This window comes from Heloderma suspectum, chromosome 5 (assembly GCF_057233095.1).
Source record: "Heloderma suspectum isolate Gila_16-S chromosome 5, 16-S_ref, whole genome shotgun sequence".
In the NCBI taxonomy this organism is placed as follows: domain Eukaryota; kingdom Metazoa; phylum Chordata; class Lepidosauria; order Squamata; family Helodermatidae; genus Heloderma; species Heloderma suspectum.
In genome coordinates, this window is record NC_139462.1 from 131773049 (window position 1) to 131790905 (window position 17857).

General features: G+C 41.7%; 1 protein-coding gene across 3 annotated transcripts in view; it reads right to left on the bottom strand.

The window, feature by feature from the left end:
• UBA6 (ubiquitin like modifier activating enzyme 6) overlaps window positions 1–17857 on the bottom strand; it is a 93650-nt gene that overhangs the window by 69236 nt on the left and 6557 nt on the right. For 2 of the 3 annotated variants that reach the window (XM_084857501.1, XM_084857500.1), the window contains exons 2-6: window positions 13572–13631; window positions 10115–10209; window positions 9393–9421; window positions 3491–3585; window positions 334–445 (exon numbers count right to left, since the gene is read on the bottom strand). In XM_084857501.1, the coding sequence (XP_084713627.1) occupies window positions 334–445; window positions 3491–3585; window positions 9393–9421; window positions 10115–10209; window positions 13572–13612 (372 nt within the window). In that variant the 5' untranslated portion in view covers window positions 13613–13631. Of the gene's footprint in view, window positions 1–333; window positions 460–3490; window positions 3586–9392; window positions 9422–10114; window positions 10210–13571; window positions 13632–17857 lie in introns of those variants that run through there. The other variant, XM_084857502.1, reaches the window with a different exon arrangement.

Consider the following 17857-nt stretch of genomic DNA (forward strand, 5'->3'; position numbering starts at 1 on the left):
AAGCATGCTGCAAAGTGAGGGAATTATCTCATTTCTCCTTACTACCCCACCTTGAGTCTTCTGGAAGTTGGGGCAGGGGCAGTCTCGCGCTCTGTGCTGGGCGTTGCAGCCACTTTGAAGCAGCAAGAAGAGTTGTCGCTGCTTCTGAGTGCCTTCAAATCCCAGACACAAAGTGAGATGCTAACCTCACCTCTTCCCCAAGTCTTTTGTATGTTCAAGAGGAAAGGCAAAGGTCAGGAGGAGCCACAAATAATAATGTTTGGCTACCAAGGCCAACCAAAATTTGTGAACCTCTGGAAAGGGAGCAGAAGTTCCAAATACATGTCAACATACCTGGTACTGTCTGAGAAAAGAGATGTCTGTAAACTCATTTAGTGGGACAACTGATGACATCACCTGGACATATGGGTTCAGCTCTGCAATGTGATGATGTGTTGCCTCAGCTCTGAAATACATTTTCTAATTGTATTATTAACAAGCTAAACCTGTAAGTTCAACCTTGCAAATATATCCACAAACGTTACTAGGCCACCTGCTCACATATATACCCAAGTCAGTCATTGTTAGTGTATCAATGGCCTAGAGTATCCTTCCCCAACCAATGACCATGCTGTCTTGGGATTATAAAAATTTACCTACCTGGTTAAGATGTTTACTTGCCATAGGCAATCAGAGGATTACCTACTTCTAAGACTGTGGGCCTGTTCGCATGTAACAGCAGCATTTGGGGGAAATTGTGTGTTAATTAACCCACAATCTGTGGGGCAGCATACTGCACAGGAGTCACTTTGGTTTTCTGTAAACAGCCAACGAATGCCCCGTTTGTAGGTTGCTAGCATGATGTCTGAAGCTGGACACCTGAGGCCGTTCATGGGTTAAACAAGCAAAAGTTAACCTAAGAATAAACCATGAGTTAACTCTGGGTTGTTTCACCCACAAATAACCTATGAACGAGCCAATCGTAGGTTGTTTACATGTAGAAGTGGCTGGCGCACAGGGGGTAGCGCGCCTGCTCTCTCCCACTCATGCACAACAACCTATGGGTTGTTTAAACCATGGGTTGTTGTTACATGAGAACTGTGAACTCAGTTAAACATAGCCTAGATTTCAGAAGCATATAATGATTTTGAAACAGTTAATGATCAAGGCTAACTGATATGAACTGGGCTTCTTGCTTTGTTACTTGGTTTTCTGACTTAAACTGTACTTACAACAACTATCTTTTGAAGGACTGACTTCACTGATTAAACATTTTAATTACAGATTTTATACAGAGGATTTTAAAATATGGTTTGTCAGATCTGTCCCTCTGAAAGGGTTTCCATACTATAACTCAGGCATAACAACATGATTTACTATAGAAAAACATTTCATTGATGAAATTATAGTGATGTGTGGTAGAAAATTTCCACTGCTATATTTTCTAAAGAAAACTTCCCATTTTCAGCAATGTTCTGTTTCACAGAATTAGTAGCATAATGAATGTAATACAGCACCAGTCAAAATGAAAATCAAAACTATGATTAACTTTTGTCCCGTGACTATCCCTATTCATGTGCACAGCTCTTCAGGCATGCTAAAATAAAATTAGAATGTTAACAGTATTCAGTGACTTCATTTTTTCCTTAAAATCTCAACAATGTAAGGAAGTGTATGTTACTGAGTTGTCATGACTTAAAATATTTACAAGTATTCTAATTTGGGGCAGGGAGGGGGGACATTCAAAGTATGTGCTTTGTTGGATTATTTTTTTCCTAAATCAATTATTTCAATTCAGCTACTTTGGGCTAACATTTGAGATATTTATATAGCAACTAAATGTAGCATGGCATATATTTACACAGCAATTCTAAGTATGGAGGAGTGGTGGGGAGGAAGAGACACTGCCACATCTGAGCCCTCTTGGCTCACAGCAGCTAGGGCAGGAGTTAGGGAGGCAATCCCCCGCCCCCAGTTTTTTTTACTTTACCCTCCCATTGAAAATTCTACAGGAGATAATTAATTACTCCAGATCTAGGGCAGGTGTCATTTCAGGGAATATTATGAGGGATGAGGGGGGCCTAGTATCCTACAGATCCACGGCCTCCCCTGACATGCTCCAAAACTCCCTGTTCCAGCCCCCCATCATCCACAGACCACCACAAGTAGGTCAGCAGTGGCAGCAGAGCTTTCCGCCACCATGCTGGGGGACCTCCACCCATGGACCCCTATCTCCACCCATGGAGAGGGAGGTCTGAAGCATTCAACAACACCTCAACCTTTCTCCCAGGTAGCACAGGACTGCTCCATTAGTAAACAAAACTAAAAAAACAGTGAAATAAATATGACTGTCTCCCATTTCTCTCTCTCTCTCTTTACCCACCATTACCCACAACAATTGGGCTTAAAAGGAAGTTCCCTGATGCCGTCCAATCCATCGTGGCATGGATGGGGATGATGGGAGTTGTGGTCCAACATATCTGGAAGGCAGCAGGTTGGGGAAGGCTGGTCTAATTGCTGCATGGAGGAATGCAATACTGGGACGGGGAGGGAGCGAGCTGTAGCACACAGCAGAAGAGCAATGGAGGCTTTTAAAAAGCCTACTTAAATATGGTGATAAACAGCCGAGCCCGTAGAATGCTTATATTATTATCATCATCATCATCTTAGCATTTATATACTGCCTTGTCTGCTAAAAAGCCATCAGGGCGATGTACAATTTAAAACAATAAAACTCTTAAAATATAGGGAAGTATTGCAGATAAGATTTGCTTCCAGAGTTACTGAAATGTAAATTCATTCATTTATTTAACTTTAAGAACATGACTCTTGATCTACAGAAGTATAAACTGCACTATCATGCTTCCACTACCTGGAACATTTATGCCACTAAAGACTGTAAGGTTGAAACACATCTAGCAACTGGAATTATTATTCACCATACATAGTGGTGATCACTTTATCATTCTCTTTGTTCATTCAAGGATATCATTCTGTCAGTGTGTTATCATTATTTGTATTTTAAAAATTTTGTTTGTTTTTTAGATAATTGATTATATGTCACAGCACAGTAAGCATTTTCTATTATATTGTTTTTCCTGACTTCCATATTGTTTTCTACTGAAAAAGGGAAGTACCCATATTAGTTACAAACTACTAATATTAGAAAAATGTCAGCTTCTGTAACTGCTGGGCTCCCAACACTATACTTAGTCAGTGGAGACTGGGAAAAACAACCACCACAATTATACAGTATGATTGTACTCATTTTTTCAATAAATAAGGGGGGGAATGCATTCCCAGCTTCTCTCTTTAAATATACATAAGTAACACCTACTCACTGGTTCCAATAAGCAGACAAGAATCAATTCAATCTTTTTTAAAGACATGAACTCAAACGGTGACATTTAATTGTAAAAAATAAAGACCTAAAATCTAGCAACAGAACAAGCATCTATAGTGAGACAAGGGCCTCAAAATGCTCATAGTGTTTCTCAAGAGTTGTACAAACCTGTTCCTTAGATTCAGAATATCATCTTCATGAATAAAAAAGTTTGTTCCTAAATCCCATGTCCTGCACTGTTTGGTATCATGGATGGTGAGAGCCTTCAGAAAGGATCAGGAAAACAGGATTAAAACATATTTGAAGCTGCAACTACATAACTCAACAAGGATGTACACTGTGGTTATGGTTTACACTAGAATGTATCAAGTTCATTACTTAGGGCTAAGCTAGACATTATGCAGAACACATGACTGCCACCAAAAACAATACCCACATGCATCTATTAAACTTTACCCAGGTTCTGATTTCCCCACCCCTTGCCAATCTGATTTGAAGCAGGGATGAAAAAACAGAGTCCAATGTAATGCCATAAGGTGGGTAAGTTCTCCTAGACACTACAGAGGGAAAGAGTGAACTAGACACAGCTGCTGGCTGTGGCAGCAGCTATGCATTTAGTGTACTGTCTAATTTGGCCCTGTGATTCTTGAGGTCCTACACATCTGAACTATAGTACCTTCTTCTATGTTGACATGCCATGCATCACTTTCTCCCACGTAATTCAGAATGCAGGGCATGCTTACTCCATGTTTAGATCTCATTAGTGTAACATTTATCTATTTAAATTTGTATCCCAGCTTTCCACAAAATTGTGCTCAGGACAGCTAACAGTGTAATACAAAGCAAAATAGAAATCAGAACATAAACAGTGGTATGCGCAACATAAATAAAATAGATAACAAAAGCCAGTTGAACAAACTGCAACATTTACAGTGGTCATAACAAGCCAGCTAAAGAGGCCAAGGGCTTGTCTGAATAAAACAGTATTTCTGCCAACTGAAAAGGCTAGATGAGCCTCCCTTGGCAAAAGCTCTAGCACATGGAGCAGCTGGGAAGGCCATCTCCCAAGTTCCCATCAAACACCCCACAGGACAGGAAAAAATGGCCTCTCCCAAAGGTTTTAAGATCTTAAAACGCAGGCAGATAATCTAGTCCCATGTCATTTAAGGTTTCGTAGTCTTTCAGATTATCTAATCCTATGTCATTCAGGGTTTTGTAGGCCATAATTCCCCTTCATGGATCACTGCCTTGTTGTGGCGAAGGGGCTTGCGTAACTCAGTGAAGCCATAAGCTATGCCGTGCAGGGCCACCCAAGACGGACAGGTCATGGCAGAGAGTTCTGACAAAATGTGGTCCACTGGAGAAGGAAATGGCAACCCACTCCAGTATTCTTGCCAAGAAAACCCCATGGAATGTATCACAAGGTTAAAGATATGCCGCCGGAAGATGAGCCCCTCAGCTCGGAAGGTGTCCAATATACTACTGGGGAAGAGCAGAGGGTATTTCCAAGTAGCGCCAGAAAGAGTGAAGCGGCTGGGGCAAAGCTGAAAGGACACTCAGCTGTGGATGTGTCTGGTGGTGAAAAGAAAGTCCGATGCTGTAAAGAACAATATTGTTTAGGAACCTGAAATGTCAGATCAATGAATCAAGGTAAGCTGGAGGTGGTCAAACATGAGATGGCAAGATTGAACATCGACATCTTGGGAATCAGCCAACTAAAATGGACAGGCATGGGCGAATTTAATTCAGGTGACCATCATATCTACTATTGTGGGCAAGAATCCCTTAGAAGAAATGGAGTAACACTCATAGTCAACAAAAGGGTGGGAAAAGCAGTACTGGGGTACAATCTTAAAAATGATAGAATGATCTCAGTACGAATCCAAGGCAAACCATTCAACATCACAGTAATGCAAGTCTATGCCCCAACCACTGATGCCGAAGAACCTGAGGTTGATCGGTTCTATGAAGACCTACAATACCTTCTAGAACTAACACCAAAAAAAGATGTCCTCTTCATTATAGGGGAATGGAATGCTAAAGCAGGAAGTCAAGAAATCACCGGGATAACAGGCAGGCATGGCCTTGGTGTACAAAATGAAGCAGGACAAAAGCTAATAGAGTTTTGCCAAGAGAACATGCTGATCATAGCAAACACTCTTTTCCAACAGCACAAGAGACGACTCTACACATGGACATCACCAGATGGTCAATATCGAAATCAGATTGATTATGTCCTTTTCAGCCAAAGATGGAGAAGCTCCATACAGTCAGTAAAAACAAGACCTGGAGATGACTGTGGCTCAGATCATGAGCTGCTTCTTGCAAAATTTCGGCTTAAATTGAAGAACGTAGGGAAAACCACTAAACCATTCAGGTATGACCTAAATTATATCCCTTATGAATATACAGCGGAGGTGAGGAATAGATTTCAGGGATTAGACCTGATAGACAGAGTGCCTGAGGAACTATGGACGGAGGTCCATAACATTGTTCAGGAGGCAGCAACTAAATCCATCCCAAAGAAAAAGAAATGCAAGAAAGCCAAGTGGCTGTCTGATGAGGCTCTACAAGTAGCTGAGGAAAGAATGGAAGCGAAAAGCAAGGGATAAAGGGGAAGATATATCCAACTGAATGCAGAGATCCAGAGAATAGCAAGGAGAGACAAGAAGGCCTTCTTAAATGAACAATGCAAAGAAATCGAGGAAAACAACAGAATGAGAAAGACTAGAGATCTCTTCAAGAAAATCGGAGATCTCAAGGGAACGTTTTGTGCAAAGACGGGCATGATAAAGGACAAAGAAGGCAGGGACTTGACAGAAGCAGATGAGATTAAGAAGAGGTGGCAAGAATACACAGAAGAACTATACAGGAAAGATCTTAAGGTCCTTGATAGCCATGACAGTGCGGTCACTGAACTTGAGCCGGACATCCTTGAGAGTGAAGTCAAGTGGGCCTTAGGAAGCATTACTAACAACAAAGCTAGCGGAGATGACAGTATTCCAGCTGAGCTATTTAAAATCCTAAAAGATGATGCTGTTAAAGTGCTGCATTCAATATGCCAACAAATTTGGAACACTCAACAATGGCCGCAAGACTGGAAAAGGTCAGTTTACATTCCAATTCCAAAGAAGGGCAACGCCAAAGAGTGTTCAAACTACCGCACAATTGTGCTCATTTCACATGCCAGCAAGGTGATGCTCAAAATCCTACAAGCTAGGCTTCAGCAGTATGTGAACCGAGAACTACCAGAAGTACAAGCTGGGTTTCAAAGAGGCAGAGGAACTAGAGATCAAATCGCCAACGTTCGCTGGATCATGGAGAAAGCAAGAGAATTCCAGAAAAACGTCTATTTCTGCTTCATTGACTACGCTAAAGCCTTTGATTGTGTGGATCACAACAAACTCTGGCAAATTCTTAAAGTGATGGGAGTACCAGACCACCTTACCTGTCTCCTGAGAAACCTGTACGAGGGTCAAGAAGCAACAGTAAGAACCAGACATGGAACAACCGATTGGTTCAAAATTGGGAAAGGAGTACGACAAGGCTGCATATTGTCACCCTGCTTATTTAACTTATATGCAGAGTACATCATGAGAAATGCCGGGTTGGATGAATCAGAGATCGGAATTAAGATTGCTGGGAGAATTATCAACAACCTCCGATATGCAGACGATACCACCCTAATGGCAAAAAGCGAAGAGGATCTAAAGAGCCTTTTGTTGAGGGTGAAAGAGGAGAGTGAGAAAGCTGGTTTGAAACTCAACATTAAAAAAACTAAGATCATGGCATCTGGCCCTATCACTTCCTGGCATATAGAAGGGGAAGAAATGGAAGCAGTGACAGATTTTACTTTCTTGGGCTCCAAGATCACCGCAGACGGTGACTGTAGCCATGAAATTAAAAGACGCTTGCTCCTTGGGAGGAAAGCTATGGCAAACCTAGACAGCATAGTAAGAAGCAGAGACATCACCTTGCCAACAAAGGTCTGTCTAATCAAAGCTATGGTTTTCCCAGTAGTAATGTATGGCTGTGAGAGCTGGACTATAAGGAAGGCTGAGCGCCGAAGAATTGATGCTTTCGAACTGTGGTGCTGGAGAAGACTCTTATGAGTCCCCTGGACTGCAAGGAGGTCAAATCAGTCCATCCTAAAGGAAATCAACCCTGAGTGCTCATTGGAAGGACAGATACTGAAGCTGAAGCTCAAATATTTTGGCCACCTAATGCGAAGAGAAAACTTTCTGGAAAAGACCCTGATGCTGGGAAAGACTGAAGGCAAAAGGAGAAGGGGATGGCAGAGGATGAGATGGCTAGATAGCATCACCGATGCAATGAATATGAACTTGAGCACACTCCAGGAGAGAGCGCAGGACAGGAAGGCCTGGTGTGCTATGGTCCATGGGGTCACGAAGAGTCGGACACGACTGAACGACTGAACAACAACAAGGCCATAACCAGCACTTTGAGTTGTGCCAGAAACAGTCTGGTAGCCAATGAAGGTGTTGTAACATGGAAGCCACAACTTCCTGTAACTGGCAACAGTGTTCACACTAGCTGAATGGCTATCGTACCAAACTAATGTATTTTTAAGGCAAGTTACGTATACACAGCCATGCAAATTCTACGTGTGGCATATTTCTTCCTCAACATGGAAGTCAATCCTTCCATGGGGAAGAAAGGACTCTGGCTCAGTGGGAGAGCATATGCTTTGCATGCTGAAGGTCCCAGGTTCAATCCCTGGCATCTTCAAGTAGGGCTGGAAAAACTCCTGCCTGAAACCCTGGAGAGCTGCTGCCTGTCAGTGTTGACAATACTCGGCTAGACGGACCAATGTTCCTATCCTTCATACATACAAGTTTCATTTCACAAGGTAGAAGGCCCAAGAAGTTGCTCTCCTCAATGCTCTACTCCGTAAGCCTAAATATCCAATTATCCTTTAGAAGCAAAGGAATTAGTTTTTGCTTCCAAAGAACCAGGATCAAAAACATTCTATGTTAAAACAAGAAGCTCTTCAGAAAACAAAATATGGTTGATTTAAATGTTATATTTCTGCAATCCTTGTTCCATAATCTGCCCTTCACCCTGATAGTTCTTTTTATGCAGACATAACCTTTATCAAGCTTATCAAGAAAGCCTGAGACCCAGTTCAAACAATGAAACAACCCATGGTTTGTTAACCATGAGTTGTATGGGAGTGAGCGGGAGCAAGCAAGCGTGCTGGCTCCTTTCCATTTGCCCACTTCCAGTGTGCTAAACACTCCTGGAACACTCCATCCCTGGGTTGTTCCCCATGATGTCCAAACACAGAACTCTGGGGTGTCAGGTGAGAAACAACCCAGAGTTATAACACAAGAACAAACCATGGGATTAACACACCGGAAGCAGTTGAGCAGTTGGAAGCCAGCACACTTGCTCACTCCTGAACAACCCATGATTAACAAAACATGGGCTATTTCATTGTGCAAACTGGTTCTATACTTCTTAAGCTCACATCTAGCAATGAAAACTAACAACTTGCAAGGAGAAAATAGTGTGAAACAAAGAAAAAATCCCATCAGCCATCGCAAAGGATGCTGGAATGCAGTGAGCACATTTAAAATGCAGAAATCCCAAAGAAAGCCAAGTTCAGAGGAATATAGGGCAGATATCATGAAATCCCATAGCAGTTTGGGAAGAGCAAACACTTCCCCTACTGTGCTCTCACGGGAGGATTTTCTTCCACTTTAAAACATCTACCCCTTTCTTCTTATTTCTCCCTTTACAATGTCTATCCATGCCAGATCTAGGTAGAGGGTAAAAAAATGTCATGGAGAACTGTCATATTTCTTCTTGGAGAGCAGCCAACAGCCCTATCCTGAAATGTATAGCTCCAGCATGTAAGTGTTTAAGAAAGGGCATATAAACAGCTACTCTCACCACAAAACATGACTTTATCCTGGCACCCACATGTCATATGTGTCTGAGATCAAGGTGTTAATTTATTAAATCCATGTTAAGTATCACAAATTGTTTGAGGAAGCACTGCATACTTTGAAATGAATTTAACGTTGAATAAATTCCTTCACCTTACCTTTATTCCTGCAAGAACTATGTTCTTAGCTGAAAAGAAGAACCAACATTATAAACTTCTGATAAAACCTCCTATTTGGCAAAAATTCAGTTTGTAACTGTTCTATAGTCTTCTAAAAACAAGAATTCCTTCTCAGCCCTATATATATGAATTATAGAAAGAGTAGCCAGACAAATTCTAAGAAATTCTGCTATTATTATCATCTATAATAAAGACCATCATGTCATCATATAAACCAATCCATGAACTGAAACAAACCTCATTAAGGCAGCTGCTACCAGAACAGGCCAACTCACTAGATACCACTGTCTACTACTCTATTCATCAATCTGGTTCTATTTCCACTGCAGCCTCAATTTAGTCACAGAGGCTGAAGGTCTTAAGGAGGCTTCTGATATCATATAGCCAACTGAGACAGTTTCATGTGTCATGGAACCCCTTCGGCAAGATTTGCAGAAGCTTCCTCCCCAGATAATAAAACTGATGGGAACGTGAATTTCCTGTGAGCAGCTCTCATGGTACAAACAGTACCTCCATATCAGATATATTCTAGCATATCTCATATCTTATATATATATATATATATATTTATATTTCTTAGCATAACTATGGCATAAACTGAGTACACAGTAAATTTAAAATTATAGATTTTTATGTACAACTGACTGCTCCCCATAAAATATGCAACAAGGAGGAAATTACATAAGGATCTTCTAACTTACCGATCTCCACTCCAAGTCCACCCATTCCACTTAGGAACACGTGGGACTGAGCCATCTTTTGCATTGCTGTGTCTCCAAGAACATACCTCTGCCGACTATATGCAATTAAGAAAGGAAAACATAATCACAAAATAACTATTTAGTGGCATAATACTAATCTGCAGAATCTCTTGTGCTTGACAAAGATGATCACAGCGGGAAAAAATATTTTGACATCAAAAACCACTGTGAATTAATACAGTTTGGCATTTGAACATAAACATTATTTGCAAGGTACACAGATTTGACACTGAAATCAGTAAGTAACATTTTAAAGGCAACACTGCAATTGCTGTATATTTTCACATACTTTTCAGAGCATTTCACTTCCTTTTCCCCCTCTTATTCATGGCAGTGCTAAACACAAAGGCTGCAATCCTGCACATAGGCTGGCTGCTTAAACCCAGCTGATATGAATTTAAATAGTCTGGGTGCAGGACTGCAGTCAAGGTAATCTATGGTCTTCAGCCAGGAGGACTGGCATGTTTATTTTCCCTTCTCCATCTTTTATATGTGCTTACCTTTGAATACAGGGCTTTGGGCAGGGACAATATCTCCTTTTTTCCTATGTAGTGCCTAGCTGCTGTTGGTCTGTGATAAATTATCATTATTAAGATGTAATGTGACCCAAATACTTACTCCACCACTCTTTTTCTTCAGCCAAATAGCCAATAGGAGCCAGAGATCCCAAGCTGGCTTCACATCCATTTCTGAGCTCTTGTAAGAACTGCTTTGCTGGATCAGATTGAAGATCCATTTAGTCCAGCTCTGTTTCCAACACTGGCCAGCCAGATGCCCCTGGCTTATGAGCAACCTGCCCCTTGTCCTCAACATCTGGCTTTCAGAATTATACTGCCTCTGATCATGGAGTTTCCATCTAAAAATAAGGTCTGATCCTACTTAACAGCCATTCAAGACTCAAAATAGACATGCAGTTGGATATAAGAATGTAAGAGCCACACTGAATCAGAACTAAAGCCTATCTAGTCCAGCATTCTGTTCACGTAGTGGCCAACCAAGTGGCTGTAGGAAGCCTCAAGTAGGGAATGCAACAGCGCCCTCTCCACGCAACTGAAATACAGAAGCATACTGCCTCCAATACTGGAGATAATGTATATTCATCATGATTAATAGCTACTGATAGTCTTAAACCTCCATGAATTTGTCTAATCCCCTTTTAAAGCCATCCAGGTTGGTGGCCATCAATTACATCTTATCCTATCTTTTCCGACACTGGTGGAAAATAAGGGGGGAGGGGGGATTTTGAATGGAAAAACACCAAGAGGGGAAAGAATGACGAAGTCCTCTCCCAGGCTCAAGTTTGCCCCTTTCCAACTAGGCCAGACTGGGGTTTTGGTCCTGCCCTGTTTTATGGAGGATGAGGAACAAGAAGAGATGCCAGGTAAAGTGAGTCATGGTCACACCTGGTAGAATCACTCTCAGCTCTGATCTCCAAAGCTCTCAGCACTGCCAGTTCTGATGTCACAAATCCTGATATTGCCATAACTGTTTATAGAACATGAAAGGACAAGGGATCACAAGATGCTACTTTATGTAATAAAAGTGTTTCCCTAAGTTGTAAAATTCACAAACATTTCCCATAATAGTGACAACAATCTTTTGTAATTTAAGTATTTTGCCCTACCAAATATTGTCCCAGCACAGCTGTAATATTCCAGATCTCCTAACCGCAATTAGATCAGAAATCTCCTCTTCCTTTTGTGCACTAATTCTTCACCCTCTTCCATCTTTCTAGTGATGCGATTTCCCCCCCACAAAAACCAAATTCTCCAATGCCCTAAATTGACTGAGTATGCCAGTCAATTGTGTTTAGTAAACAAAAGTATGCCACATTAATTTTGCATGTTGTATAAATATCTCAAATTATTTTTCCAATAGCTTAAAATATTTGAACTGAAATATTTGATTAAAAAATCAATACAGCATTCTTAATGTGATTTAAATATTATATTGAAACACTTTCAAACCTTGAGAATATTTTTAATTGGAATATTTGTTCCAAGATGACTAACTTTTCACATTGTTTTCAGTGATACTAAAGTGCAGATGCGAATGAATTCAATGGGGACTTACTTCTGAGTAGACACGCAACATGTCGTGCAGCTAAGTCTGGATCCAACCCACTAATTTTAGCAAACTCAAAAATCAATGCATTTATGCATGCTTCCTAGGGATATTCACATGACAAAAGTTAATTACAGCTTTGCAGCTGACTAATTTAACTGATATGGTATCAATTCATTCTGTTACTAAGAGCGCAATCAATCCTATGGCCACTAGACAATGTCTAGATGGCCATAGGATTTTTCGGTTTCTGGGAACTGAGCTCGGATCCAGTGCTCGGTTCCCAGAAACCCAACTCCCTGTCCCCTCCCCCACCACCTCGTAGGAGGTGCAGTTCGTCCCCGGCTCCACACTCGGAAGAGCACCACTGAGCAGCTGAAAAGGGGGCATTCCTGGGGGCAGGGAGGGGAGGGGACCGCAGAAGCACCATTATGATGCTCCCTATGCGCCGTCCAGACTCCTCCTCTGACTCTAACGCTCCCTGGTTAGACAGCCAAAATCGGCCATCTAGCCACAAATGCAGGGCAGCCGGAGCATGGAGGAGAAGATTCCCTCTGCACTCTGCCTACCTTGCATCAGATAGTCGGCCACCTCAGAGTTCACAGGTGGCCTACTTATCCCTATAGGATTGCGCCCCAATTCATTTTGTTAAACAATGCATTTCTTGGAAATGGAAAATTTTAAGGTAGGGAGGAATTAGCATGTGAGAGGGAGAACGCAGCATACAAGTCTACAGTATGCCTCCTATCTCCTAATCACAGTTAGCAGATCTGCATCTCACTATATAGCCATTGTATCTAAAGAAGAAAAGAAGTAATTAAAGCAAGGACCAAAAAGAATCAGGAAATCCTTTCACACAGTTTTAAAATGTCATTCTTTAAACTTAGGGTAGTATCCAATCTTAGCCCTACATAGAGTACACCCACTGAAATGAATGAAACTTAGTCACGACTTACTTGTCCTATTAATTTCCATAGGTCTACTCTACATAGGACTAACACTGGATACTATCCATAAGACAAAAGATTGGTCAAGAAAATAAAGGTGATCACACAAGCAGCCCTATTTTCCAAATACTACTGAAAATTCTGTATTCAAAGCCCTTCAACACAAACTATTTCATCTGTATGAAACATGATGCTGACTGAGTATTAAAGCCCACCACTACTACCTTTTAAAAAACAGAGCAAGTATCATGACAGCCAGGTATGTTCTGCACTAGATCATAATAAGGAAGCACTAGCATTCACATTTCAATGAATGCGGACCCAATCCACCCTCAATACTATGAAAGCAAGTGGAATGAGGATCAATATTTTGTTAAAATTCTTACCTGTAAAGAGCATCATCTATTTCCATAGAATCTGCTGCCATTATGATATATTTGCTTGGACTGGAAGAAAAATGAAAACACAGATAAGAGTGTGAGCCAAAAGAATAGCACCAAATAGTTCACCTTTGTTTTCTCAATTGAACAAATATGGGAAAAGATATGAACTACATATCAGTATGTGCAGAAATACAAATTAATACAGTATTATTGTCGATTTGATGCACAAGGGGAAAAACACTGGAAACCCAAGGTAGCCCTAACTAAAGTCCTTTACACAAGCATAACGCTGTGTAAATGTACTTAAAGTTACTGCTTATGGAAATCAGAATAAGTCAACTTTGGGGTGTTGCAATTCTTTACTTTTGAAAAGTCTGGGTTATTCACATATTAGACAGAAACAAAGTAGAAAAATGTGAACTAGTCATATGTAATGAGTAATACTGGGTATAACTCGGAAATCCTTGACTTACAGTAGAATATTAGTTACAAAAGAAAACTATAGAGGATGCTATAAATAACAGCAGAAAAATAGAATGACAAACTTTGTTAGGTGTAACAGCCATTCATTTTCAAGAATTCCTCCCACTCCCCTGAACACATACACAAATAAGAAGTGGGAGTAGGCAAGTGTCTCCAATTCTGAATTTAATACAACTGAAGTTTCAGCCTCAAATACTATATGAATTAGGGAGCAATCCTATGGCCGCTAGTCTGAGGCTAGACAGCCACAGGATACATCAGTTTCTGGGAACCAACCTCACAGCCCATGCTCCAAGGTTGGTTCCCTGAGAACTGACCTTCCCCGCCGCCTGCGCTGCCTTGTAGGCAGCTTGGAAAGGCCCCGTGCTCTGCGCTCAGAACAGGAGTGCAGAGCGGCGAAAATGGGGTGTTCCAGGGAGTGTTCCGGGGTGGGGAAGGAGGCAATGCTGGTGCAACACATCCTATGTGTTGTCCGGCAGCTGCTTCCCACCCTCCGCCTTCCCACGGCTAGACAGCTGAAATCAGCTGTCCCCAGCATGGTTCTTAGAATTCTGTTCTATATACAATGAAGCTTGAAACCCCCACATCTCGGAGGGCGCAATCGTATCGGGATAGGCATCCGCCTCCAAACTCGGAGACAACCCCATATCCAATACAGGGCAGGAAAAGTGCAGAGGGGATCATCCCCTCCGCACTTCAGCCGCCCTGCATTTGCAGCTAGACAGCTGAAATGCATTCAATATATTTTCTCTGTTATATTGTGATGCCCTAGAGTTATAAACAATAAAACTGAAACACACTCTCAGAATTAAACACAGTGACTGGCTTCTCATGACACACTAACCCATCATGGGTGACTGCCCACAATGGATTAGCGTGTCCTGCGAACCGGGACGATAATTATCAGGATGGGTTGTTTTTCCCAAACAACCCACCCTGATAACCAGCAATCTGCAGTGGGGGTTGCTTTATGCATGATGGGGGTTGGTATGTTGGGCAAACCCAGACATGCCAACCCACCATGGGTAAAGGGCATTGGGCAGCGAGATGCTCAGCAAGAGTAGCAGGAACTCCTGCTGTTCTTGTCAAGCAGGGCCACTGATCATCAATCACTATCGTGGCCAAGCTGATCCCCTTTTCTCCTTGCCAGTGACAGCTCCTCCAGTGGTGCCCAAATGGCCCCTTGGAGGGGCTGTCACACACCCCGTTGGCTCCTGCTGGGAGGGGGGATCTAAACCTCTGCCATGGACCCTGTTGCCCCAAGGGTCCTTGACAGGGGGCTGGATTCCCACCCACCCCCCAGCTGATTTTTCACAACAGGCACTTTTAAAAAAGATTTCTAAAAACATTTGTGCACATTCCCCAGGCATGGGGAAGTGTGAAAAAAATTTCTAGTTCCCATTTTTGCACAAAAACAGGGCTGGGGATTTTTTTTAAAGGGCTTCAATCGCAATCAAGATCATGATCAAAGTTTTGTGGCAGATAAGACAGGTTTGCTGCCAAGTCCCCTGGGATGCCAATGCAGGACTGGGGGCGGGGAGGGGGATGAAGGGGCAAAGAAGCCATGCACTGCGGGTTGCTTGCCTGATCGTCTGGTGGGTGCATTAGCCACGCACTGTGTGTTGTTCGCAAAACAACCCACAGTTCATGGCTAGTTACCCATCATGGGCTAGTGTGTAGTGTGAACGCACCCAGTGAAGAGATGATCATGCTGATCATAGCATGATCAGCTATGAAACTAACCAGTTAAATTAACCAGATTTTAAACTAATTAATATTATCAATTTAGTACATACAGTATAAATTTTATTTTAAAATATGCATACTGCTTTTTCATTAACTGTTCATTATCAAAGTCTTCAATATATCTTAGTTTTATGCTTTCTACTTGCCTTTTGTCTTTACTTCAGGTTACTCTGTATTCATATTTCTATTTGCCTGTACTCTGTGCTGCTCTCACCCACTTTACAAGAAATCTGAACACCAGATGTTGCTTTGGACTGAATATTCCAAATACTGTGTATGGAACTAAACTGACATTCCTTTCTCCCATGGAGTGACAAATGCACTCATTGTTAGATTACATGCATCTCAGGTTGTGATAAACTTTCCATTGTTCTTACCCATTATTTGGTGTAAGCTTTTCCAGGATCTAAAAGCTTACTAATTCAACTATTCAATTCACTAGACACACAAAAAGATTTTTTTGTTTGTTTTAGAAAATGTAGGGCTCCAGCGGACCTAACATTGTTACTGTGCTCCCTGGATCAGCTTTACAACATGATCCCATGCAGGTTTGTTTAGTTAGAAGCAAACCCGACTGTGTGCAGCTATAGGAGCACAGTCAGTTGGTCAGAGTAACAGCCAAGTAACTTCTATTGCAATGTATTTCATCATTTGAAGGTGCCTTATACAGAATATCACTGGTCCATCTTTAGCCCAGTACTATCCACTCTGATTGTACCAGCTCTCCAAGGTCTCAGAAAGGTCTTTCAAGATGCCAAGATGGCATGTCTTTTAGTCCAGCATCCTATTTCCCACATAAGCCAAACAGATGCCTCTCAGAAGCCCACAAGCCAGGCACGAAGGCAATAGTCCTTTCTTGCTCCCCAGAAGCTGGTGTTACTACCTTTCTCATCTGGAAGGTAGCAGTAGTCACTGACAGACATCCTCTATTAATTTTTCCAGGTGCACTTCCTCCTGCCAGTTTGCCACTTCTGGGGGCATTCCTGGATGGCATCCGAACCCAGAAACTCTGGGTTGTTTATAGGCTAAACAAACCAAAGTTAAACCAACAAACCATGGGTGATTGCTGGATTAACTCTGGATTGTTTAATCCCTAAACAACCCAGAGTCCCAGGTTCGGACATCAGGAAACAACCCAGAAACAGGGCATTCATGGGTTGTTAACTGAAAGCAGAAGCGGGTAGGAACCAGCATGCTTACTCACAAGCAGGCGCTCACAAACAACCCATGGTTTGTTAGTCATGGATTGTTCAATTGTCCAAACAGATAATTGTTGACAGAGATGATATGCAAAAAAATTCCGTCATCTTAAGACTTTTTACATCAAACAACCTCCTAAGTTTGCTGAAAGCTAGATGGCCAATTTTGTTAGACTTTCTTGTAAGGCATAGCACTACTTGTAAAGATTAGATTTTCCTGGAAAGTTGCTCATGTTCAACAGGACAGTGCTAAATTTAATATATAATAAAAAGGCAGCAAGTTTGTTTGATCTTTTAGTTATATAGTTTTAATTGTTATAACTTTGTCCTTGAAGTGTTTTATTGTTGTGTTTTATTTTCTGGCTTCGTTGTAGCCTGTTCACCACTATCTATCTTGCCTTGCAATATGCAGCTGTAGAAGTATATTGCAGATTCCAAGCTCACTTCATCTGAGATGACAGCAAGGCCGCAAATTCTCTGCAAGACACAGGCCAGACAAGGTGATACGGAAAGTATTTTCCGAAGTGTTATTTGAATTTCAGATTGAAATTTTGGAAGCCACTAGTATGTTGATATAGAGTATGCTCCTGACCACCCCCTGTAAACTATAGTTTGGTGTTATATATGAATCAGCTTTAACAATTACCCCTATACAGGGGTTCTCCTCACACAATTAGAATTGTGTGAGGAAAAGCAGAGATGCGCTAGCTAGGTCTGCTCCATCCAGTATGTCCCCATCACCCAGCCCTGCTGCTGCTCATGAGCTGGAGGGAAAGGTCTGAAGCAGGGAGACTGTTGTACTTGCCTAGGCTCTCCAAGCGATTTGGAACCCTGATTATGCAGTGTTCTAAATTGTGTGGA